The sequence below is a fragment of the Garra rufa genome, chromosome 14, assembly GCF_049309525.1.
Source record: "Garra rufa chromosome 14, GarRuf1.0, whole genome shotgun sequence".
Taxonomy (NCBI): Eukaryota; Metazoa; Chordata; class Actinopteri; order Cypriniformes; family Cyprinidae; genus Garra; species Garra rufa.
This window is the reverse complement of record NC_133374.1, coordinates 25,534,862-25,562,639: the sequence shown is the minus strand read 5'-3', so window position 1 is coordinate 25,562,639 and position 27,778 is coordinate 25,534,862. Positions and strand designations below refer to the sequence as shown.

Here is a 27,778-nt window from a genome sequence, read left to right as displayed (position 1 = left end):
GTTTTGTCCACTTTTCCAGCCTGGCCAGGCTGGTCAGGCTGGTCTTAGCTGGTCAGGCTGGGAAACCACCAGCTAAAACCAGCCTGACCAGCCTGGCCAGCCTGGGAGACCAGCTAAAACCAGCCACTTCCAGCTTAAACCAGCTAAGACCAGCCAACCAGCCTAGGCTGGTATTAGCTGGTTTTTTTCAGCAGGGAACAACAACCGTACAGAACCGAAAACCGTGACCCTAAAACCGTGATACAAACCGAACCGTGGGTTTTGTGAACCGTGCCACCCCTAGTTATTACTATCAGTTCTTGGCCATAACATGAAAAAAATTAACTTAAATTTAGAATTTAAAAATCACATGTTTTTGTGGTATTAATAACAATTAACGAATCAATGATTCCTCAATTTACATTCTTTGATTTGTTACTGATTCACACAGCATGAAATGTAAACACAAAAACCTTGTCACGTTGCATTTGGTTAGGACGCTGCGTGATTGAAGTCCATTGGGAGGCTTTTTCATATCATTGGTGTCCCGTGGTGGGGGAGGGGGGTGATAATGTCGAGGGGCGGCTGTAGTTTTGATACATTAACTAGCATTCTCTACTGAGTTGCCATATGCTCTCTGGACTGCAGCCGAGCAGCAGTGCTGCTGTGAATTAAACATATGCCTTTGAGGCATATCAGTGTGGTATCCAACAGTACGTGTGACTGATAGAAGCTAATGAGGCTACAGATACTATAGACTCACAGCGCACTTCCAGATACACGGGCTGCGCCGTCTCTCCGATGGCGTTGCGGGCAGTGCAGAGATACTCGCCGGCATCAGTGTACTGGGCGTACTTCAGGGTGAGAGAAGACACGCGAGCGTCACTGCGGACCAACACGTCACCATCAGGACTCTGAACATGGAGACAAGAAGAGAAAATTCACTAAAAAATTCATATACTTCACTTCCTTCAGCCATTAAAACAATAGTTTCCCACAAATGAATATTCTGTCATCGGTTACTCAGCCTCATGTTGTTTTAAACCCAAATGACTTTCATTTTTTCCAGCACCATAGACTGTCAAAACTCCAAAAAAAGCATTGTAGAAGTGGTTGTATGGCTTCAATAGATTTTAAATATAGCACAGAAGTATTTTTATAGTGCTTTGATACTTTATTTTCGTCCTTTTTGGAGTTTTCTGACACAATATGCTTTCATTTTGCTTTCATTCAAGAGCAACTCGGATAATCTTGAAAGTAGTTTGTTTTCTAAAGAACTTTTGGAACATACTGTATGTCAAGATGAATAAATGATGACAGAATGTTGATTATGGGTTAGCTATTTTTTTTTCAATTAATAAATAGGTTTTCCATTATCTTCCTAAATGTATTGTATGTAGTATAGCTCGCAGATAACTCCCTTCAATGCAAAAAAACAAGCTTTCAGAGAAAGTGGCAATTTGAACAATTCTTCATTTTTAAGTATGTGAGAACCAAAACAGATCAGAGAAGCAAACCTGGTAAAAAGGAGGTTTGCTGAACAGCAGATATAAATAAGAGTCTTTTATGTGCTGAGTCTTTGGAGCGAAGATGTGAGGGGGGAACATCAATAACGCAGACCATAAGGTAGGGGAAGTCATTTCTACAGTGCTGTTACTTCATCAAAAGCTACGTCACATGATCTCAGCTGGCTTGGACCATTTTACAATGTCCCAGTGCTCATTTTAAAGACAAGCATAGATCTTAACATGCCATGCTTGCATTTTCTTTTAGCTCGCTGTTCCACTTAACCTTGTGGTTCTTATGAAGATGAGTGGCATCTATAACCAACGTCTCCTCAATGACTGCGCAATTTGCATATAGCAGGGGTGTCAAACACACGGCCCGCAGGGAGGATACAGCTTGTGGAGGTGTCTAATCCAACCCACAGGTTGTTATTTTGCTTTATACATAAATTTAAGATTTGACAAACATGAGGATGTTTAGATATGTTACTGGAAAAACAAGACATTTCTGGTCCTCGAATCTGATTGGCTGAGAGGAATGCAATATTCTAGTGATAACAGAACTCTAGCCGTTTCAACATTTGGATTACTTTGCTTGCAGCATTTCCTACAGCGAGTGCCATGGTGGATGCCCAAATGCACTATAATTTTATAATAATACTGTTTTTGTCTCACGGAATTTAGTTTTAAGACTTTTTAGGAGGGAATGTACTTGTTTAGACTTCAAATATGAAGTTTGTTTAAAAAAAACGTCTATTTGAAAATGTACTTTAATGTTTTCGGAGACGTAAGCTCAAGTGCATTTGTAAAATACAGTAAAACTGTAATATTGTGAAATATTATTGCAATTTAAAATAACTAATGTTCTACTTTATTATATTTTAAATGTAATTTATTTCCTATTGCATTTTTCAAGAAACATTTATTACTATTAATCTTAAAAAATTGTGCTGCTCAGTATTTTTGTGATTATTTGATTAATATTCAAAATAACAGAATTTTTATATAAAATATAAAAAATCCTCCCCAAAAAAGAGAAACATCTTACTAGCAATGTTGAGAGAAACGCATTACAAGTAATGTTAGTAATCAGATTACTTTAAGTAACTAGTAAAGTAGTGCATTACTTTTAAATTTACAACAAAAATCGCGATTAGGTTTTTTGTTACTAAAAGTAACACACTATTTTAATACACTACTTTTATGTTAAATATAATACTTTTCATTAATATAATATATATTTATGAAATACACACTACCAGTCAAAAGTTATTGAACAGTAAGATTTTTAATGGTTTTTTTTTTTAAGAATTATGTTTGCTCACCAAACCTGAATTTATTTGATCCAAAATACAGCAAAAACGGTAATATTGTGAAATATTACTATTTTTACTATTTAAAATAGCTGCTTTCTATTTGAATATATTTTAAAGTGTAATTTATTCCTGTGACCAATGCTAAATTTTCAGCATCATTACTCCAGTCTTCATTGTTACATGATCCTTCAAAAATCATTCAATTATGCTGATTTGCTGTTCAAGAAACATTTTTTTGTTATTATTATTATTATTTTTATAAATATTTAAAACTGTTGAGTTTTTTTTTTTTCAAGATTCTTTGATGAATAGAAAGATCCAAAGATCAGCATTTATCTGAAACAAAAATCTTTTCTAACATTATACACTATACCATTCAACAGCTTGGAGCCAGTATAATTTTTATTATTTATTTATTTTATTTTTTGGGGAAAGAAATTATAGAAATTAATAATTTTATTTAGCAAGGATGCTTTAAATTGCTCAAAAGACATGTATAATGTTACAAAAGATTTATATTTTCAGATAAATGCCACTCTTCTGAACTTTATATACATCAAAGAAATGAAAAAAAAAAAAAAAAAAAAAACTTGACTCGGCTGTTTCCAAAGTATTAATTAAAAATGTTTTTTTAAGCACCAAATCAGAATATTAAAATTATTTGTGAAGGATCATGTGACTGGAGTAATGATGCAAAAAAAATCTGCTTTGAAATCAAAGGAATAAATCACACTGTATAATATATTCAAACAGAAAACTGTTATTTTAAATAGTAAAACTATTTTGAAATTGTACTGGTTTTGCTGTACTTTGGATCAAATAAATGCAGGCTTAGTGAGAAAAAAAAAAAAACATTAAACATCTTACTGTTCAAAAACTTTTGACTGGAAGTGTGTTAGTGCGGAAATTGTGTTTAGTCCAAAATAATGACTTTAACACCCCTGGTGTACAGCATTGCAATCACGCTGTATTAAAAAGCAGTACAAGTGTAAGACAGAACAGCAAAAGCACTGAGATCTAGTGTGTGGCGATACAAAAATGTATAAAAAAGAAAGAAAAATGAAGTGATTTGTAACAGCTATTCAAATATCGTTCATTAGGGAGAAAGACTATTTGCAGTGCATTAAACTGAATACTTGGGCTGAACAGATCTGGGTAGAATGAACTCACTTTTTCTTCCACACACACACAATCTCAGACAGGACGGTAATGAGGACAGGAAATGCATTGAAGTTTCGAAGACTTCATCAAGCACAACATTAGTATTCCCAGCTCCACTTGGGACTGAAAAAACTCCTCTCTCTCTATTTCTGGTCAGCCGCTGCCCCTTGCACAAACTTCTATGAATGAACCCGGCAGAAGAGTCGTGTCAGAGACAATAATTATGCCGGTGTTGTCCCGGGACTGAGTCACGCTTACATAATGCTGAGCCTTTTCATCCAAAAACCACCCAACAGCCACCCAGCAGAGCTGACTGGGCTAATTGAATAAACTCCTAATGGGAGCGCTGAGCCCCGTCCAGCCCATTTCCGGCCCTCTTTCCCACAGTTTCCCTGTCTGCTGTGGTCAAATGGCCAGACCGTGACCCCTGTGCCACGGGACGTGCTCTCGTCACTGGAATCTGGTTACTATGCGGTAACGGGGTCAGACCGCGGTCCGTAACACTGAATCTCTATGACAAACCGCTATACATTTCAATCAGCACATTCAACAGACTTTATCTCCCATTCTTCTCAGATAAGGCTCTATTTATTCATTTGCAACGTGAGAACGCCATATCATTAAAGTTTTAGAGCCATAGTTTTCAAAAGAAAGGTCTTTTTAATAATGCACGCCAGCCTTCTGCAAAGCTTGGATGGAGGTGGTTTCCTCAAATGTCTATTTTTGTCGGGGTGGGAAAGGAAAAGGTCTTGGAGTGAACAAGAACAAAAGCATTTTGTGCAACATTAATTACTCAGAAAGAAAAAAATCATCACATAATAAACAACAAAGGACATTATAAAGCTTTTTCAAAATACAAACTCTCCAAGAAAGCAGTCGTATGACGTCATAATGAAACGAAATGATGTCTTAATGACTTATTTGATTAGATAGAGAATGGAAGAGAGGCCGTGCACTGAATATAGAAAGTGAAAACTACAACTACATCCTTCCAATCTCAGATGAAACATAAAGCTGTCGTCGTAATTCGGTTGACGGATCTGATGAGATTTCAGAGATTTGATCTGATGGGAAAGAGGTTTATGGAGTTGATGGCTATCTTCGTAATTTAGTTTATGGAGACATGGATACGGGATCTCTACCTTGTGCTGTTCGGGACGAGTCCAAGAGGCCTGCAAAGAACACAGACAAAACACAACAAAGAGGCAAAGCAGTCCTTTAGACGGAGTCCTCTGTTATTGAGAATAAAAGCACTGCACATTAAATACATATTGCAAAAAACAACCATTAAAAAATAATAAAACATCACGTTATGAAGCAGATTAAATGTTTTTTGCGTTTTTCTCTTATAGTTTAACATTACTCACTTCAGTTAAACAGATTTGACTAGTTGTTTATTCTGGTTAAATAAATTCTGCTTACACATATTTGGAAGCTCATAAAATAATAAAACAAAGTAATACATATAAAAAAAAATGTTGCTTTATGAAAAAGCACAGGGCAAAAATCATTTAAATAAATAAATATATAAAACAAACACCCAAATTTACTTGAAAAGCAAAACTTTTTTTTCAGACATTTCATTTTTTAGTAAATGTGTTTTTATTGGAGGTCAACCAATTAATCGACACCGATAATCAATTGCTGTTCACTCTCAAACCTCTGTACCTTATGTATTTCCGTTTTTACACACACACTGTACCAAGACAGCTAGACAAATATACAGATCTTACATCTTATAATCAGCAATTATATTTCTTTCCTACCATGTAAGGTACGGTATAACTCTTAGCCACTCTTATAACTTCTTACCCATGTTGCAACCCCCCCCCCCCCTCTTTTTAGTAAGGTTATACAAGACTTATTATCAATAATTTTGCTTCTCAAGAAAGTTTCTTTTGTTTTAACAGCATTTAGTTATTTGCCAGAAAAACAATTTTTGCAATGCATTATGATCTTAAAAAGAAAGTTCTTTAAAAAATAAATAAACGTCAGTGTTATTAAAGGAATAGTTCACCAAAAATATGACACTTACCCTATAATTTTCTCACCCTGAAGCCATCCTAGGTGTATATGAGTTTCTTCGTTCAGACAAATACATCGGAGTTATATTAAAAAAACGCCCTGGCTCTTCTAAGCTTTATAATGGCAGTGAATGGGTGTTGAGACACTGAAGTCCAAAAACAGGGTTCATACAGACACTGTAAAATGAAATTCCAGGACTTTCAAAAACTTCAATCAGAGATGTCACTTATCAAACAACGTCTTCTTTTTCAAATTCTAAAAAAAGCTAAATAGATATATAAAAATATACTAATAAACCAAAATGGCAAAAATAAAGTGAAGCACAGTATTACAAAGCATACTACACTTTTACTATAGTAAAGCCATTGTTAATTTTCTGATTAAAATATAGTTTACCCAAAAGTGAAAATTGGATGTTTATCTGCTTACTCCCAAGGAATCCAAGAACTTGTTTGGTGACTTTGTTTCTTCAGTAGAACACAAACACATTTTTTTTTAGCTCAAACCATTGCAGTCTGTCAGTCATATAATGGCAGTCAATGGGCACCAAGTTTTGACAGTAAAAAAAAAAAAAAAAAAAAAAAAAAACAAACAGACAAAACCAAATTAAACCCTGTGGCTCATGACGAAACACTGAGGTCTTAAGACACAAAATGATTGGTCTGAGCAAGAAACTGAATGGTATTTAAATCATTATTTACCACTGATGCACTGCAACATTCAACTGTAGGCTGTTGTGGCCACACTCTGGATAGTTGAATGTTGCGGTGAATAAGAGGTAAATAATGATATAAATACTGTTCAGTTTCTTGCACAGACCGACTGTTTTGTGTCTTAAGACCTCAATGTATAGTCATGAGCCGCAGGGTTTAATTTGGTTTTGTCTGTGTATGTTTTTTTATGTTTTATTGACTGCTATTATATGACTGACAGACGGCAACAGTTTGAGTTGAAAATCTTAGTTTGTCTTCTACTGAACAAACAAAGTCACCTACATATTCGATGCCCTGGGGGTAAGCAGATAAACATCAAATTTTATTTTTTGGGTGAACTATCCCTTTAAGGGATTTGTATTTATGTATTATTTCTTTTTTCTTTGTTTTGTTTTTATAACTTTACTTTCTTAATTATTTGATGTGTTCTGCTGTTTAAGAAAATAAATCAGAAACCACTTTGAAATCCTCATCTATAAGGAAAAAAAAAAGTCTATAAGGAAGATGAACTGATAGTGTCGCGTGTGGACGTAATGATGTGTTTCATTAATCGATCTATGTACTATAACATGTAAAACGGGAACATGAAAGGAATATTCTAAAAGCAACTCATGTAAACAGCTTAATCATATTATTGTCTTATTCAGAATAAGGTCATTAATTAGATTACTGGTGTCCATGTAAACGTAGTCATTGTCAGGACCACTACTGGTTTAGCTTGATAGTGTTATAACATTAACTGAAATAAGCAAAAACGTATGACATTTTTGGAATGTTGCATTAAAAGATATGTGCTTATTGAAAACATTACACATTATTTACATGGTTACACTGTCTTTTAATAATTCAAGCACTTTTCAAGTACCTCTTGAGGAATATTGCTGTTCCCTGTCGATACTACACTCGTACTGCGTCGTTAAGACGCTTATGGGAAAAAGCTCCTTTTTCTCCTGAGACTGAAGTATTTCAATAACGCAGTGTAACTGCACGACCATTGGTTTGTGCAGTGAGATGAAAACAAACCAATGGCTCGGCAGCGGAGCTGCACGAGCCTGTGGCAATGATTCGCGCCCGAACGCGCCAAAAGGGGCGGAGAATTCGGCTATATAAGCGTGCATTTTGCCACAGGATCTCAGATCCTTCTCCTTCAGCGACGACTTCACATCTTCGCTGACACTGACTGACCTTCGCTCGAGAAAGAAGCCTCTCGCCGTTGAAGAGCCTCGCAGCGGATCCGCCTGCTCGTCGGTTTTGACGCTTCAAGCAGCTGACAGTGATTCCCTGCCGCGATCCGGCGATAGAAGAGCATATTCCAAAAGAGCAAATTTCATTGGCGTTGTTGCAAATGCCACGGAGTTTCTGTTGCTCGTGCAGAGCCCCTCTGCACGCTGTCGATAGTCACGCTGAGTGCGTCTCGTGTTTGGGCTCCGCCCATGCCGAGGCTGCGCTCGCTGAGACAGATTGTTCCCATTGCGGGGACATGAGTCTCGCCTCTTTGCGCTCGCGGCTCGCTTTCTTTTCAGAGAGCAGCCCCGCCCCTCGCGCCCTCCCGCTTTCTTCTTCACAAGAGCCTGTGAAGAAAAAGCAGCGGGGCAGAGTGACTCGGCGCACGGTGATTGGTGAGCTCACGCCGGCTGATCCCCCGCGTGCCTCACCTTCACCACATGAAGAGGAATCTCCCGTTCTCTTCACTCATCCAGACCAAAATCCCTCGGCTGCCGCGAGCGATCTGGTTTCTTTTGGAGTGAGTGAGGAGGAAGCCATGGATGACAGCATGTCTCTGGCTGCATCTGATGGAGAGGAGTTGTCGGGCTCGCCGCAAGACCCCGCCCCCTTTCCATCTGTTCAACCCAGCACCGCCAGCGCTGGTATGGACGCCGAACTCTTCCGCGTTCTATCTAAGGCTGTTGAAGAGCTGGGACTGGATTGGTCTCCTCCTGAGGAGCCTGTACGGAGTCGTTTGGACGAATGGTTCCTGCCGGGGCGCCGCCAAGCCCCTCGTCAGCGAGCCTCACCGTTCTTCCCGGAAGTTCACGGTGAGATCTCTAAATCCTGGCGCGCTCCGTACTCCGCCCGCCTTCGTACCTCTTCTTCCTCCGCCCTCACGACGGTTGACGGCGCCGAAGAGAAAGGATATGACAAGTTGCCCCCCCTGGATGAGTCTGTGGCCGCGCATTTGTGCCCGCCCACTGCCATCGGCTGGAAGGCAAAGGCGACTCACCCGTCCAAGCCATGCAGAACTACTTCAGCTCTCGCTGGACGTGCTTATTCTTCGGCTGGACAAGCAGCATCAGCGCTGCACTCAATGGCGGTCCTCCAAGTCTATCAAGCGAAACTCCTCCGCAGTATGGATGAGGCTGGCATAGATGACGCTGCGTTCCGTGAACTACGCAGCGCGACCGACCTGGCGTTGCGTGCTACTAAGATGACGGCACAGGCGATTGGCAGATCGATGGCCAGCTTGGTGGTGCTGGAGCGCCACCTGTGGCTAAACCTGACGGAGATCAAGGACGCTGACAAGGTCGCCTTCCTTGACTCCCCCATCTCTCCTACCGGTCTGTTCGGTCCAGCAGTAGAGGGGTTTGCGGAGCGCTTCACCGCCGCTCAGAAGTCGTCCCAGGCTAAGCGACACTTCCTGCCAAAGCGCACAAGCTCTGCAACGGCTCCTAGTCGCCCCAAACCGGCGCCGACTCAGCAGCCTGCAAAGACCGCCCCGCCAGCTGCTCAGCCAGCCCCCCAGGTGGAGCCACGTCATCGCTCCCGCTCGGCCGGACGCTACCCTTTCCCTAGACGTCAGGGACCCCGACCCAAGGTCGTGTTGGACCAGGCGCCTCCAGCGTCTTCCTGATTTAAAAAACAGGAAGAGGAAGGGGTCAAGTCTCGCCAGAGCCGGACCAGCCCCCAAGATGTCTCTCTTCAGCCTCCAAACACCCCGTTCTGTTCCGGGTTCAGAGCGCTGCATGTTTCCAAACAAACTGGCTGTAACTCACGGGCCCTTTCTGTCAGCGCCCTTACAGCTTACCGCTGTGATAGCGGAAAAAATAAAAAACAAACATTTTCAAAAAGAGAGCAAATTTCCTCTTCCAGAGTTGTTAAGCGGCACCCAACCGCTCAAACCAATGCAACCCCTCAGCACACGGGCCGAGGCTTGGAAAGCCATCCCCGGGGTGTCGAAATGGGTTATGGGCATAATAGAACGAGGTTATACACTGCAGTTCGCTCGAAGACCACCCCGCTTTCGCGGAGTGGTCTCCACCTCAGTTCACAGCAAAAACATAGAGGTTTTGCGTACAGAGGTGAGGAATCTGCTGGCAAAAGGTGCCGTGGAAACGGTTCCCCCAGCACAGAGCGAGTCAGGCTTTTACAGCCGCTACTTCCTCGTCCCAAAAAAGGATGGCGGTCTGAGGCCCATCCTCGACCTCAGGCGTTTGAATTGCGCCCTCATGAGACGGCCATTCAAAATGCTCACGCTAAAACAGATCCTTTCGCACATACGCACAAAGGACTGGTTTTGCTCGCTGGATCTGAAAGATGCATACTTTCACATCCAGATTGCCCCCCACCACAGGCAATTCTTGAGATTTGCCTTCGAGGGAGCGGCCTATCAATATACAGTCCTTCCGTTTGGACTGTCTCTAGCTCCTCGCACATTTACGAAGTGCATGGACGCGGCTCTTTCCCCCCTGAGGCAGAAGGGAATCCGCGTCTTGAACTACCTCGACGACTGGCTCATCCTGGCCCAGTCAGAGAACGAGCTAATACATCACAGATCCGTGATCCTCAGCCACTTGCAATGCCTAGGACTCAGGGTCAATTTTGCCAAGAGCACTCTGTCTCCCAGCCAACGTATTGCGTTCCTGGGAGCAGTTTTCGACTCCATTCAAATGAAGGCAATGGTTGCGCCGCAGCGAGCTCAAGCCATCCGAAAGCTCGCGGCCTCCTTCAAAATCGGAGCCCTTCGCCCTCTCAAAGCTTTTCAGAAGATGCTGGGTCTTATGGCTTCAGCATCTCCAGTACTCCAGCTGGGCCTACTTCAAATGCGCCCTCTGCAGTACTGGTTGAAACCGAAAGTTCCGCCTCAGGCCTGGCGTCTAGGACGCCTGCGCATCAAGGTAGATCAGACCTGTGTCACAGCGCTGACTCCTTGGAAGAATTTTTCTTGGATGGAACAGGGCGTTCCCCTGGACATGGCGTGCAGAAGGAAGATGGTCTCGACAGATGCGTCCAACTCAGGTTGGGGAGCTCTGTGCGATGGCCAGCCGGCATTCGGCCAGTGGTCAGAAGCCGAAAAACGCCTTCACATCAACTGCCTAGAAATGCTAGCAGTGTGTTTAGGCCTCCATACACTTCTGCCAGTCTTAAAGGGACACCACGTCTTAGTCCGCTCGGACAACATGACGGTGGTATCGTACATAAATCACCAGGGAGGTCTTTCGTCGAGACGCCTTTTCACATTAGTGGAACGTCTCTTGCGATGGGCTCAGCTCAACTTTCGCTCGCTCAGAGCAACTCATGTGCCTGGCAGGCTGAATCAAGGAGCAGACATGCTGTCTCGGAGCAACGTCTCCTCAGACGAATGGATGCTTCATCCCCAGACGATTCAGGAAATATGGGCAGTCTTTGGCAAGGCTCAGGTAGACCTGTTCGCCTCAAAAGACAATTGTCACTGCCCAATTTATTTTTCAAAGGAGCAGGATGCATTGGCCCACGACTGGCCCAATCTCCTGTTATATGCTTTTCCCCCTGATACCACACGTAGTCAGGCGGGTCAGGGAACAGAGACTCAAAATCCTGCTAGTGGCCCCCTTCTGGCAGAACCAACATTGGTTCCCAGATCTCCACCGGCTGCTGTCATCAGCACCGTGGCCTGTTCCGTTGAGACGAGATCTCTTAACGCAGGCGAACAAAACGCTTTGGCACCCCCAACCGGAACTGTGGGCGCTGCACGTCTGGTCTCTCGACGGGAGCCTTTAGATCTCCCCGAGACCGTTTTAAATACTATTTCTGAGGCCAGAGCACCCTCTACCAGGCGACTCTATGGACTCAAGTGGTCTGTCTTTTCCGCCTGGTGTTCCACCCACGGTGCAGACCCGAGTTTGTGTGACATATCATTGATTTTGTCATTTCTTCAGGAGCTGTTGGACAAGGGACGCTCTCCCTCCACGCTCAGGGTTTATGTGGCGGCCATAGCGGCATTTCATGTCCCTATGGACGGTCAGTCTGTGGGAAAGAACGATCTGATCGTTCGCTTTCTGAAGGGGTCGAGAAGGCTCAACCCTCCTCGCCCCGTCACAGTTCCTACTTGGGACCTACCCACAGTGCTGAGAGCTCTGAAGAGCCCTCCATTTGAGCCGCTGCAGTCTGTTGACCTTCGACCTCTAACGCTAAAAACTGCCCTGCTACTAGCATTGGCATCAGTCAAGCGTATGGGCGACCTACAGGCTCTATCCATAAATCCTGTATGCCTAGAATTCGGGCCAAATGACTCTAAAGTCATCCTGAAGCCGAGATGCGGCTATGTACCTAAGAGTCTCTCAACACCGTTTAGAGACCAGGTTATCTCTCTCTTGGCACTTCCCCCCTCGGAGCAAGACCAAGGCTTTAATCCCCTCTGCCCCGTGAGAGCATTGAGGTGTTATTTGGAGCGTTCGGCTTCTTTTAGGAAGTCAGAACAGCTCTTTGTGTGTTTTGGAGGCCGCAACAAAGGGTTATCGGTCACAAAACATAGACTATCCAAGTGGATAGTGGAAGCTATAATGCTGGCTTACTCTTCCTTGGGTCTGCCATGTCCCATGGGGGTAAGAGCCCATTCGACTAGAGGCGTCGCCTCGTCATGGGCCCGGTCCAGCGGAGTATCCATTGCAGAAATATGTGCGGCGGCAGGCTGGGCCTCACCGTCCACATTTGCTAGGTTTTATAATCTAGATGTCCCTGTCTTTCAGACTAGGGTCCTTTCTGCATGAGGAATTCTGTTACCAGTATTGCTATGTATGCACTTGGCCTCTGGGAGTTTCCAAGTGTATCATTTTTCCTTGGAACGGAATGTTCATTAGGTTATCCTATTGAGCAAATTGGCTCCTACTAGCCCATCCTGTGCTAGGGCCATACAGTCGTTCCTCTACCTTAGCAACGGCGGGATTGTACTGGTTCCCCATAAGCGTCTTAACGACGCAGTACGAGTGTAGTATCGACAGGGAACGTACTCGGTTACTTTCGTAACCTCGGTTCCCTGAGATACGGGAACGAGTACTGCGTTGCTTGCCGTTGCTAAGTAGCTGCACGACTCAGTCGTCGCTTCAGTCGAAGAACCTGAGATCCTGTGGCAAAATGCACGCTTATATAGCCGAATTCTCCGCCCCTTTTGGCGCGTTCGGGCGCGAATCATTGCCACAGGCTCGTGCAGCTCCGCTGCCGAGCCATTGGTTTGTTTTCATCTCACTGCACAAACCAATGGTCGTGCAGTTACACTGCGTTATTGAAATACTTCAGTCTCAGGAGAAAAAGGAGCTTTTTCCCATAAGCGTCTTAACGACGCAGTACTCGTTCCCGTATCTCAGGGAACCGAGGTTACGAAAGTAACCGAGTACGTTTTCAAGGTTTTCAAGGCCTTAAATTTTAGAGTCAAATTTAAGTACTTCAAGCACCTTGTACGAACCCTGAAAAAGGTGCACAAATCCATCCAATAAGGATATCTTTCTTACACAAACGCATCGATTCGCTTGAGAAGACCTTTGTTAACCTCTTGCAGCTGTGTGGAGTACTTTTAATGATAGATGAATGCACTTTATTGGATTTCAAAATCTCAACACCCATTCACTGCCATTATTAAGCTTGGAAGAGGCAGTTCGTTTTTTAATATACCTCCGAATGTATTCGTCTGAAAGAAGAAAGTCATATACACCTAGGATGGCTTGAAGTTAAGTAAATTATGGTGTAACTATGCCTTTAAAACAAGCTTAAGTAAGCTGTAAGCAATGACTTCCTTTACAATTTGCACAGAACAGGACCACTTCATTTCTACACTCAGGAAAAAAAGTACAAAACTGTCACTGAAGCAACACCCGAAGGTACAAAAGCTAAAATATACAAGGAATACCCTTTAGCTTTTGTACACAGTGACACATTGAATACTCAGACTACACAGATAAACAATTCATGCAAGCACTTCCCCTATGAAAGTGGCTGCCGTTCTCTGCAGATTCACTTTACGTAGAGGCTGAGCGTGCACATGCTTAACAACACGATGCAACGGACAGGAAACCGCTTGACATGCTACAACACATTAAGATTATCACCAGACAAAACATGTAGCGAGCAACAGGCGCTAATCGAACGATGCCTGGAATGGTCTGCGCTCTGTGTTAGTGCACTTGAGCACAACAATGTGTCTCTTTACTGTGCTTGCAACAACAACAAAAAAAAAGCCAAGAGTTGAACAGCGCGATTCATTTTGCAAGAGCATCAGAAAAAAAAAAGCGAAACCCTTGCAGAGTTGTTATGATGACAGCAGGCTGAGTCTGCTAGTCTTGCAGCTTTCATTTGGCTAACTACCTCCCAGGAGATCCGTGTGGGATAAACAGTTATGATCAATGCCTTTTATTCTGCAATGCCATCTAATTGCTACTAATTAAAGTTAATATCTTAGTATAAGCTCAAGCCCTAGGCTAATGAAGAATGCTTGAATGATATTTGCAAGCCTGATAAAGTACCAGAACAAAATGAACAAGCTGCTTATTTAAATGAAATGTTCAGGTTATTGTTGACATTATTACATGATGATTATTCTGATTACATCAGGTGCCCAACGCCTCAGGCCTGCTCTGATCTCTCGAAAGCACACAATGAATCTGAGATGATTACATTATGAATGGAGAACAAATCCATATGCATATAGCACATCTAGATCTTGGCAGCTCATTCAAACAAGAGTTACTGAGGAGTGAATTATCGGTGTTAATTATAAAGTGCAAAATTGCATGCAGAAAAGTTTTGTGCGGTGCAATGAAGGAGACCAAAGCACACATGGAGTAAAGGCCTTTGTCAAAATTCATTACTTTCTTAATGGGGTCATATCATACTTTTTTTTTTCATTATTATTATTTATTTTTTTTCCCACTGGGATTTATTATGTCTGTACAGGTTTTTGAGGCAAAACACTTATAATTTACTCACATCGCTGCCCCGAAAAATAAGATCAGACTGAAATGAACAGTCATGTTTACATAAAAATTAGCTGCTTGTTTGGGTTCATTTGGGAGAAGATTACAGTACTGTAATATTGTGGATATTAATACAGTTCAAAAATAACCATTTTCTATTTTAATATATTTTAAAATGCAACTTATTCCTGATTTGTAAACTTGAATTTCAGCATCCTTTTTACAATATGTAATAAAAGTCTCTGTGAATGTGTCTGTGAAGTTTCAGCTCAAAATACCCCACAGATCATTAATTGTATACTTTTAAAAATGCCTATTTTGAGTGGAAGCAGAAACACGCCGTTTTGCGTGCATATCTCTTTAAATGCAAATGTGTTGTTGCTCCCTGCCCCCTTTTCTAGAATGGAGTGGTGCTTTTACAGCGTGTAACTCAGATACTCTGCCTAAAAACATCTGTTTGGTTTTGATGATCATGTCTATCGTGCTGAAATCATGCATTTTAAACTTCTGACATACGGTTTTCTGAGCGCACACATCCGAAGCACACGCACAGAAAGTGGCTGTCACACGGAATGTGAGTACTAGACTAACTTCTCTTTAATATCTTACTGCTTAAACTGTCAAATACTCACAGGTTTATGTTATAAAACACAGGAGTTACAAAAACAGTCGGTTATGTCTGTGAAGGTAAACAGCTGGGAAAGAAATTGCATGTTTATTTTAGATCTGTGTGGCAGCAGTGTAATATACAGTAAATAAATCAATAAATCCACTGCTCTCGTCTCCTCTGAGGCTGGGACTCTAAATACAGATGCTGGTTCTGTGCTCATCTGTGCAGCCAATGACAGAAAAGTTAGCATGCGCCGGTGCGGTCATTTGCTTTTAAAATACTCCGTCATTTTTGTTCATATAGATAATGCATTTTACGAATCTGTGAATACTCTATGTTTATTTGTGCGCACTCACAATTACAACGAAACGTTGCGCTTTTGTAAAATAATGAAAGTAAACAGGATTTGCTTTCTGCTGTCTCAGCCTCTGTGAACTTGAGTGCGAAACTTCAAAACTCTGTGTATACTTGCCTTACAGACATGACAAATATATCTATAGAGAGTAAAAGGTCTACTTTTAAATGAATGAATTCAGATAGACAACAAATATTCTCAGATTATGTAATAATCTGTGAGAAAAATGCATACAGGCACATTACTACTGCGAAGATGACGAGTCAGTGTTGCCGACTTCATCTCTTTAGCCGAAAACAAAGAAGCCTTAGTTTATCATTAAATTAAAATGTTAATGCAGTCTCTTTGCTGATTTTTTTCCCTGACACATTTATAATTATTATATCTGCTTTTTTTGTGTGCAATTGAACGCTTATTAGGCTATGTAGGCAATTAACGTGCGACTAATAATCGACTAATGTTTAAAATTAACAACTATTAGTCAACCAGAAAAACCTTTAGTAAAGATTTTTGATAAACAGCATTTTTTGGAACTGAAATCTTTTGTAATGTTGTAAATGTCTTTACTGTTTCTTGTGATCAGTTTAATGTGTCTTTACATTCAAATGCTTTTATTCTGTAAAGTATTCTAGTAGAAAGGAGCAACATTAAATGCTCAAATTATATTTTTGATAGTTTTTTGTGGGATAATACTGGAAATTGTCTTTCTTTGTGACTACTAAAATACTATTAAAGGGGTCATGAACTGAGAAATCAAAATTTCCTTTATCTTTTGACATATAAGAGGTCATTGTACTATTAAAAACACCCTGTAAGTTTCAGAACTCAAACCTTTCTCATTAATCCAAAAACAGGTTATATTCAACCCAATTTGCAAAAACAACAGGTTGTGGAATGTGCCACTTCGTGACATAATAACGTAGCCAAACACTGCCTGCGCAGCAGTGTTGTTTTTGACAACCATCTTAGATTTAGTCTTAGTCTTAGTCTTTTTGACTAAAATGCTTAATAGTTTTAGTCAAATTTTAGTCACTTCTATATGTGATAGTTTTAGTCCAATTTTAGTCGACGAAAAGTCAAAAAGGTTTTAGTCTAGTTTTAGTCGACGAAAAGTCAAAAAGGTTTTAGTCTAGTTTTAGTCAAAAAAGGGGAAAAAGTAGTCTTTTAACAAATTAATGTAGGTCAGTAAGTATTTTGCTGTTGGGTAGTGTCACTTGTAAGTTCTGAAAATAGCAGATCTATAGTTCAACACAATGTGAGCTTCCGGATCGACTATTTTCAACAATAATTACAATAATGAAGGAATGTTTTAAAACATAAAAGACAAACAAGGATGGAATGCTAAAACGGCTTGCCATACTAGTATGGCAAAGAGTATTTAATGCTAAAACGGCTTGCCATAGCGGCAGTTACGTTTTAGGTTTTGATTGGCATGCACAATAAGCAGAAATGTCATGCATTTTAAATGTCTGACGGACCACCCACTAACATTTTCGTCTATTCTCGTCTCGTCAACGAAAACTCACACATGTCTCGTCATGTTTTAGTCATCAACGAGCCATTTTTATCTCGTCATCGTCTCGTTATCGTCATGAAAAAAAGTGGCGTCAACGAAATGATTTCGTCATCGTCATCGTTGACGAAAACAACACTGCTGCGCAGAAGAAGATCAGCACCTGCTTCTACATCGCTGCCTACCTAACATAACCAGCATATGCTGTTTTTTTCAGCAGGGTGAACTTTATTTTGAATGAAGTTCCAGACCGCATCAATGAACTTGGTCCTTTGTTTGCTTCATTTTACCACAGATTCGTTTACAAACAAGACATCATTTCGACACAGGATTTTCATAAAGATTTAAACTAAATAAACGATGCTGCGCCGACTATATTGAATCCGAAAGTAATGTCGCACCACAAGTGTGAGTAACTGTTTTTATAACATGCTCACTATTGCTTTATCTGTTATTACAGATTGTTTGATATGTACCAAGTATTTATCACAGCAGCATCCATCTACGAAGAATGTAGGGTGTCAAACATACACAACAATTACCCAGTCATAGCAGGGGGGCGTTTATTTCTGAGTCTACAATCTGCCACGCCAATTCAAACAGAGCGTTCTGATAAGGGGGGTCAAAACAGGACAGAAAATAGCTTATTACTATTAAATTATGATGGTTTTTAATGTAAAAATCTTTTTAACATTAAAGAGGACCTCAGAAAATAAAAAATGCAGTTCATGAACTGACCTGTTACGCCTTTTATAATTGTGATGGAATGGTAACAGGGCATTCTTTAGGCAAGAGTAAAATGTCGCTGATATGACTTCGGGAGAACCAAAAAAGCTCTTCAAGCTAAGTCTTGGAACTCTGTTTCTATTCCACACTGTTCACTTAATTTGTTTGGGAGGACATGCAGAGCAGCAGCTGCTACACAGCCAGACACAGCGCAAGTTTTCTACTGCTGATTTTACTCTTATAATTAGTGTTTTGTTGATAGCAAGGAAACAATAGCATCTATTCTGCTTTCTCATGACATTAACATAACCGGACAGACCAAATTTTTTCTTCTGTGCCACTGATGTGATGCCAGAAACCTGAAGATTTCAGAACAAGGCATTGCATGAAGTTTTTCATTCTTAACGTGAGTATTTTCATTGTACAATGAATTCTTTAATCTCATCAGATCAAAGCGGAATTGATTTCTCATATAAAACCCTTTTAATACATTCCTTATAGTTTTCAAAATCTTTCATCAGAAACCTAATAATTAACAAAGTGCCACAGACACTGACGAGAGCACAAAAAGTTGTGTTTAACCTGGATCTATTCTTTTATCCTTTAATCTATTCCCTCTTGCAGGATAAAAAAACAACACGGTTGCTGTGAAAATCATACGCTCCAGTGGAACTACCAAGAGACGGACAGTGTCCATATCTCAGTTTCATCAGATCAGCTACAGTCTGCCAGGAAACGCTGTTTACCAAGCTCAGGGAATAGGTGGCTTTTCACTAGCTGTGGGGTCACTGGCACGAATGGACAAAGCTATCAATGACGGCACTAGCATAGGGCATTCATCTGAAAGAGCATTGTGTCTGAAAACAAGAGCTGCCCTACACATGCCCTGCTCTCTCTGGAGTGTGTCTGTAAAACACTCCCTAAACTTACAGCCATCTCCAGCTATTCATACTCTTGTAATGTGCGATCTTACTACACTCTGTGTCCATTTTAATACTACTAGATGTACAGTGGTGGCCAAAATTATTAGAAATTTCATAAATAGAAGTTAATTGATAAAGAAAATCTATTAACTAATTAAATCAACATTTGGTGTGACCATCCTTGGCGTTTAAAGCAGTTTGTGCCCTAGGTGCACTTCAGCAGTTTTTCAGGTAGCTTTGTAGGTGGGTCTCTTGAAGCATCTTTGGAGACGTGGCCACAGTTCCTTTGGATTTAGTCTGTCTCAGTTTTTGTTTCCTGCTATGGAAAGCTATTATCTAGCTTTTCTTTTACATACAAAAAAAAGCAGATGGTGAAAGAAAGTGTATATGAATAAATACACATTTGAAAAATATTATTATATTATTTAGGGCTGTCCCCGAATAGTCGAAGATTCGATGCATCGATATGCGGAGCCTGATTCGACCACCGATCTCACAGTCGAATCTTCGCGGGTGAAACGAGCATCATACCATTTTGGCAATATGGGGGTGCTCAATGTCTAATTGCACACAGAACTACTGGTTTTGTACGGTTATATTAAGTTATATACAGCCTTTGATTATGATAATGCAGTAAAAACAAAAGTGAAAAGAAAGAAGCGTTCAATAAATATTTTTAACATGTTTGTGAATAAATCCAACCACCCCTGTGACAGATTTAATTTTCACTTTCCCTGATGCATGACGAGATGAGGACCATCTTGACGGCAGGGATGGCGGCGATCACACCGAACGCGTTTTTGCAGTTGGAGGCGCCTCTTTTGAATGGTTTTCTGTTGGCAGTGAGCGTTCTGCACGCTGTTTATGCGCCCCCGGCGCCTCGCGTTTTGCAGGAGCGCTCTGAGCGCCTGAAGTTGAAAAACAAAATCAACTCTGAGCGGAAAAACGCCCGACGTCATTCGCGTTCTTTTCCATTGTCCAATCGAATGAATGGAGAGGCGGGCCTTCTGTTGTGATGGCGAAAGTTTACCGTTGCTTAAAAAGTCCGGAGACTCCAAGAAATGGAGGAGAAACCTTTGGTGTCTATCGTGGGTAACCCGGAGCTGTATTATTTAGGGTTTCTGCTAATATGACAGTTTACTTAACAGCAAAAAAATAAGATTTTAGAGCGCTCGCGCTATAATCCATTGAATTGACTGACAGGACAGCTGTTTTGGTCGTTGCTTAGCAACATAAAAAAACCGCAGCACACTGCTCTTTCATTAAAAGTCACCAAAAAAGGCAGTGCTGTGCGCCTCGCGTTTTTAGAACTAAAAGACGCGTTCTGTGTTTTTATTTAAACCTAAATAAGTTTGTCTGTCAGTTGGCAGGCAGTTTTGGTCGCTTATAAAATAAAATAAAAATAGTTTTACCCTCCTGCTGACTATAGTGTCGTGCCCCTCCCAACCCATTCACACACGCACATAAGCCTAGATGATTCGACTATCGGTCGACTATAGAAAGATTCGAAAATTCTGATTCGACTATGAAAATTCATAGTCGGGGACAGCCCTAATATTATTAAGATAACATGTTCACCAAGGTTGTGATTATTTGATCAAAAATAGAGAAAGAACTGGAATACTGGAAAATGCTACAATGTAAAATAACTTTATATTTTAAAATGTAATTTATTGTAATATACACTGATTCAGTTTGTGCCCTATGAAATTCTTTTTTTTTTTTCTTTTTTTTTTGCGTTTTCATTTTTCTGGATTCTGTTTTTTCCCACTTTTTTCTATTTCTATTTTATTGGTAAATAAAAGGTAATAACCAAAAAGCATGTCTTATTAATTTAAATCATAACACTTGTGAGTTTATATCCCATTATTCTGATCAGTCAGAACTGCAAGATTTAAACTTGGAATTGCGAGAAAAAAAGTCTAAATTGCAAGTTTATATCTTGCAATTCTGACGTTATAACTCGCAATCGAGAGTTTATAACTAAATTCTGAGAAAAAAGTCAGAATTTTCGAGTTTGTATCTCAATTCTGAGGGGAAAAGTGTCAGAATTGCGAGACAAACTCGGAACTGCGAGAAAACTTCAGAATCGCGAAAAAAAAAAATCAGAATTGCGAAATATAAACTCTGAATTGTAAGGAAAAGGAAAGTAAAAGTAAAAATTGTGGAAAAAAGTCAGAATTGTAAGATAGAAATTTGGAATACTGGAAAATGCTACAATGTAAAATAACTTTCTATTTTAATATATTTTAAAATGCAATTTATTGTAATATACACTGATTCAATTTGGGCCCTATGAAATCTGTTTAATTTTTTTCCCCAAATTCAGTTTTTTTTTTCTATTTCTATTTTTTTCCCCATTTTTTTCTATTTCTGTTTTATTGGTAAATTAAAACATAACAACTAAAAAGTATGTCTCATTAATTGAAATAACACTTACACAGCTGAACAGTAATTTATTAAAAGTTTACATTTTTAAGGCCCTAGAAATACATTTCATTTATTCATTTATTTTTCATTCAAATTTATTTTTATTTTTACCAAATACCATGTTTTCCATTCATTTTAATAAGCAAATTAAACGAATTGATATTAAATTAATAATAATAATTTTTATTTATTTATTTTTTCTCAGAAATACTGTGTTGTATTATTTTTAGTAAATACATTCTAGTAAATATTCCCTAAAATATACATATATTTTTTAATTAATTTTATTGGTAGTAGTACTATCAATAAATTAAGTCATATATTTTTGTCACAATTTCTTCAAGTTAAACAAACTTTTATTTTGACGGGTTGCTGTGAAGACCTTTACCTTTCTGTTTGTATGTGATATGAGGACAGTTTTTCTCAAAGGAAACGGTAAAATGCTCATAAAGTAACTCTCAGAGCAGTTCTAGAGATTATGTTTGTGTTTATGTACTCATATATTGAGGCGGCAAAGGCTGAAAGCACTGCAAGCGTCACACACGCTTCAGTATTGGTAGTAAACAAAACCGTGGCTTAATATTCACAGACACTAGTCCATATTGAGTTTTTAAGTGTACTGACCTACTTTGATTTACTCATCCTAAATTTGGCAAATTCCGTGACATTCTGCGTTATACAGTAAATTCATTTTTATGACAGGATTCAGCAATTCAATCCGCATTTTCCGCATCACGAAAAAATTTTTGTGGAACTTTTCATGATTCAGAATAGAAATCTTTTGTAACAATGTAAGTCTTTACTGTCACTTTTGATCAATCAAATACATCCTTAATGAATAAAATTATTATTATTAATCTTGTTAAATGTTGTGCTTAAAATGGAAAAAAAGAGGATTAGATTAAGAAAATTATTATTTGCAGCGTTTCACTGTATGCAGCTTCAACATTCTGGTTTGAATTCTACTCGAAAACAGAAATTCATACTGGCTTGGTGTAACAGAATGACAGAAGTTTCATTTTTGGCTTGCTATCCCTTTAATATGTTCAACAGATTTCTCAAAGGAGACCCAGAAAGGAAGGCACAACTGAGACAAGACAAGAGAAAAAGTGGCTGATGTATTGGCCCTTGTTCAGAGGTTGAATTCTCCTCTTGTCTTTCAACCGGATTGTGATAAGCTGTGGTCCGTGGCCAATTCTTTATCGCCCTGCGGCGTTCCTACCCTGCCATTTTTATGACCCGCTCATTTGTCTGGCACCTTGGTAAGTGGCTCAGAGACTGCAATATATGACAGTCCTCAACTCATTTTTTATTGACCCAACTATTACAAACAGAAGATAAGATACGAGCCGGGTCTTTCCGAGGGAGAAAACATTCATTTTAAAATGAGAGGAAACTCAAGACACAGAAGGATTTCCATGCACATATGAACACAGGTGTAATACATGACACACAGCTGTGTAAAAGAGAGCACGGAGAAGGTAGAAACATGCTTCACGCAGAGTGAGAAGATCTAAAGCTCTAGTAAATATTTTCAATAAACCCTGCACATTCTCCAGCAAAAGAAATTGTAGCCATAACATTGAGTTATTAAAAAGGCATTCCTCATCTGAAGCATCCAGTAAAATATTCTTGTGGGGGGGAAAAAAGGATGTGTAACCAAGAAATTAAAAAAAAAAAAAAATCCCACTTCAAGCATGTGATGTTCTGTGTAGCACTGTTGGAATAGCAAAGTCACACATTCAAAAATAATTAGCAGTGTTACGGCAAATTGCTTCTCACAAGTGACTATTAGAAACACTAACTGTTGATTGTCTTTACAAAACAGCAAAGGTACAGTCAGCATGAAACGCCATTTGCTTCAGTAATGTGACATTTCAACGAAAGCTTATTTCCACCACAGGATAAAGAAAAAATAATAATAAAAACGGTAATTGTGACTTGCAATTGTGAGATAAATATACTCCCAATTAACAGAAGAAAAATGAATTGTGACAAACTAGAAACTGCATTTAAAAAAAAGCCACAATTGTGAGATAAAAAGTCACAATTACCTCTTTTACTTTTTAACTATGTGGCAGAAAAAACTGAACTGAACTGTAAAATCAGAATTGTAGGAAAAAGAATTTATTGACTTTTTTCCGTAGAATTTTATGGAAGCCTGTTTCCGCTACTGAATACAATAAATAAATAAATAAATAAATAAATAAATAAATAAATAAATAAATAAATAAAGCTATTGCGACTTATAAAGTCAGAACTGCAAGATATAAACTAACAATTCTAACTTTTCTCAGAATTATGAGTTTATAATTGTGTATATCTTGCAATTCTCACTTTATAACACGCAACTGCAAGTTTATATCTCAATTCTGAGGAAAAATATATAAACCTGGAATTGAGAAGAAACAAGTCAGAATTGTGAGTTACAAACCCACTTTTGTGAGAGAAAGTAAAAAACTCACAATGCGAGTATATCCTACTATTCTGACTTTTTTCCTCAGAACTGCATAATAAAAACGAATGTGAGTTTATATCCCACTATTCTGATCAGTCAGAACTGTGAGATTTAAACTTGGAATTGCGAAAAAAAAAAAGTCTGAATTGCTTATATCTTGCAATTGTTTATATCTTGCAAATCTGACGTTATAACTCGCAATCGCGAGTTTATAACTCAATTCTGAGGAAAAAAAGTCAGAATTTGTGAGTTTATATCTCAATTCTGAGGGGAAAAAAGTCAGAATTGCGAGACAAACTCGAAATTGCGAGAAAAGTCAGAATTGCAAGATATAAACTTGGAATACAAGAAACAAGTCAGAATTGTGAAAAAGAAAGAATTGCTAGATGTAAACTCGGAACTGCGAGAAAACAAGTCAATATTGCTAGATACAAACTCATAACTGCGAGAAAGCATCAGAATCGCGAAAAAAAAAGTTATAAACTCTGAATTGTAAGAAAAAAGAAAGTCAAAATTTTGACTTTTGCGAAAAATTGCGAAAAAAAAAAGTCAGAATTGTAAGATATAAATTTGGAATACGAGAAACAAGTCAGAATTGTGAAAAAAGTCAGAATTCCAAGATATAAACTCGGAACTGTAAGAAAAAAAAGTCAGAAGTGCGAGAAACAAGTCAGAATTAAGTAAAAAAGTCAGAATTAAATACAAACTCGCAACTGCGAGAAAGCATCAGAATTGCGAAAAAAAAGTCAGAATTGCGAAATATAAACTTGGAAGTGTAGGGAAAAAAAGTCAGAATTGCGAGAAAACATCAGAATTGTGAAAACAAGTCAGCATTGCAAAATATAAACTCAGAACTGTAAGAAAAAATGTCAAAATTGCAAGATATAAACTCAGAATTATAAGAAAAAAGTCAGAACTGCAAGAAAAAAGTCAGAATTATGAGATATAAACTTGGAATTGTGAGAAACATTTCAGAATTGTGAAAAAGGCAAAATTGCTAGATATAAACTCGGAACTGTGAGAAAACATCAGAATTGTGAAAAAAATCAGATTCGCAAGAAAAAGTCAGAATTGGGAAATATAAACCCGGAATTGTAAGGATAAAGAAAGTCATAATTGCGGAAAAATTTAGAATCGCGAAATATAAACTCAGAACTGCGAGAAACAAGTCAGAATTGCAAAAAAAGTTGGAATTGCAAAGTATAAACTTGGGATTGTGAGAAAAAAGTCAGAACTCCGAGATAAAAGTCAGAATTATGAGATATAAACTCGGAACTGCAAGAAAACATCAGAATTGTGAAAAAAATCTGAATCACGAAAAAACTTTAAATTGTGAAATATAAACTCGGAATTGTAAGAAAAAAAGTCTGAACTGCAAAATAAAATCGGATTTGTGAGAAAAAAAGTCAGAACTGCGACAAACAAGTCAGAATTGTGAAAAAAGTCAGAATTGCTAGATATAAACTCGGAGCTGCGAGAAAACATCAGAATTGTGAAAAAAATCAGATTCGCAAGAAAAAGTCAGAATTGGGAAATATAAACCCGGAACTGTAAGGAAAAAGAAAGTTATAATTGCGAAAAAAAAAAAAAATGTAGAATCGCGAAATATATACTCAGAACTGCGAGAAACAAGTCAGAATTGCAAAAAAAGTTAGAATTGCAAAGTATAGACTTGGGATTGTGAGAAAAAAGTCATAACTCTGAGAAAAAAGTCAGAATTACGAGATATAAACTCGGAACTGCAAGAAAACATCAGAATTGTGAAAAAAATCAGAATCACGAAACAACTTTAAATTGTGAAATATAAACTCAGAATTGTAAGAAAAAAAAAGTCTGAATTGCAAAATAAAATCGGATTTGTGAGAAAAAAAGTCAGAACTGCGACAAACAAGTCTTGTGAAAGTCAAACAAGAATTGTAAAAAAAAGTCAGAATTACTAGATATAAACTCGGAGCTGTGAGAAAGCATTAAAATTGAGAGAAAAAGTCAGAATTGGAAAATATAAACCCGGAATTGTAAGGAAAAAGAAAGTCAGAATTGCGTTAAAATTTATAATCGCAAAATATAAACTCAGAACTGCGAGAAACAAGTCAGAATTGCAAAAAAAAGTTAGAATTGCAAAATATAAACTTAGGATTGTGAGAAAAAAGTCAGAACTGCGAGAAAACAGTCAGAATTACGAGATATAAACTTGGAACTGCGAGAACACATTAGAATTGTGAAAAAAATCAAGTCAGGAATGCGAAATATAAACTCAAAATTGTAACGAAAAAGAAAGTCAGTATTGTAAAAAGTTAGAATTGCATGTTATAAATCCAGAATTGTAAGAAAAAAAAAGTTCAGAACTGCGAGATATAAACTCGAAATTGCGAGAAACAAGTTAGAATTGCGAGTTACAAAAACATGCATTTGTGGGGGAAAATGCAGTTTATATCCAAAAAAAGTCACAATTACCTTTTATTTTTTATTCAGTAGCGAAACAGGCAATAGAGTTTGTATCTCACAATTCTGACTTTTTCCCTCAATATTGTGTGTATATATCACAATTTTGACTTTTATTAAATTGCAAGAAGAAAAAGATATGTAGACTTAATTTTACCCTGACATTTAAAAAAAAAATTCAATTGTTAAAAACACAGTTTTTATGTATGCAGGACATCACTGTTTGGTTGTGCAACACACTCAAAGCCTGATAGCTGCTGTATTTGATTATTTATTTATTTTTATATTTTGCAGATGGACAATAAAATAACATGTTCTTATGAATCATGTGCAATGAAACCATAAACGTGTTAATATCATCAATATAATGTAAATATGATCAGTTTTTATGTCATGTTGACAAAGAAAATCAAAAGAGAAATTTGAGAGGAAATAATATTACTTGTGGTATATACAGTAGTTTGGTTCTAAAAGCCTTATAGCTTTTTGCTTATTGATTTAAATTTTCCTGATAGACAAAATAATAACGAACTAACACTTTTAAGCAGAGCAAGTTATTACATTTTGATGAATTTTTTCCCTCCGGTAGAACATGCAGTGATAAATCATGCTCAGGAATGTGTATTAAGAAAGTAAATAAAGCCAAATTTGATTTCATTTTGCCTGAAAGACAATCAACAGTGACAGCTGGTCACATTTGATGCTGACAAATAAAACGTTATACAGCCAAAGTAACCTGCTAATCATTTTCGTAACCATGAAGAAATACATGGTACTCAGCACAGGCCAGTGAAGAGATGCTGGCAATCATGACAACCCAACACCCACATGAGATGAGCAAGACTGGACAAGACGACACACAGGAAATGACAAAGAGCTTATATAAAACATGCTCCTTCAGGAACCCTGTGATGACAGTGACTTGGCACAAACAAAATTAAGCTTATTTTTTGAGGCTTTTTGAGGCAAATCCTTGATTTTTGATATAGCTCAAGGATAGAGGACAAAAGCTCTGTTCTAAAACCAAATGGGCCGCTTAACCGTCAATAAAATGCATAAACAGGGTTATTATCCTTAATTAAAACAAACAAACAAATTGTGGTAATTGATATTGGTTGGCTGGTTTTTGTTTTAACACCATGCCAGCTTCCTTGGCTATTTTCATGTCGAGTAAGAAGTTTAAATAAAGAGCAATTTAACAAGCATAAAAGAGCAATTTAAAAATCTATATCTGGTTTTTGAAGCTTGCAAAAGATAAAAACTCTAAAATAGATTCAGGGACTCTGTTATATTTGTTAATTATTTTTATTTTTTTATTCATGCAACCTACTTTTATTTATTTATTTTTTAATTCAACCTTTTTTTTGGCAGAATAATTTTATTTATTAATTTATTTATGCAAAATAATATACTATTCTAAGAGAACTTAAACCCGCTCAATTTAATAAAATATGTATAAGACA

General features: G+C 38.5%; 1 protein-coding gene across 1 annotated transcript in view; it reads right to left on the bottom strand.

Annotated features, from left to right (window-relative positions):
* The window catches only part of ncam1b (neural cell adhesion molecule 1b), a 159,539-nt gene that overhangs the window by 43,616 nt on the left and 88,145 nt on the right, over positions 1-27,778 (bottom strand). Inside the window, 1 exon segment of the mRNA XM_073818210.1 lies at positions 743-893. Within this exon segment, the coding sequence (XP_073674311.1) occupies positions 743-893 (151 nt within the window).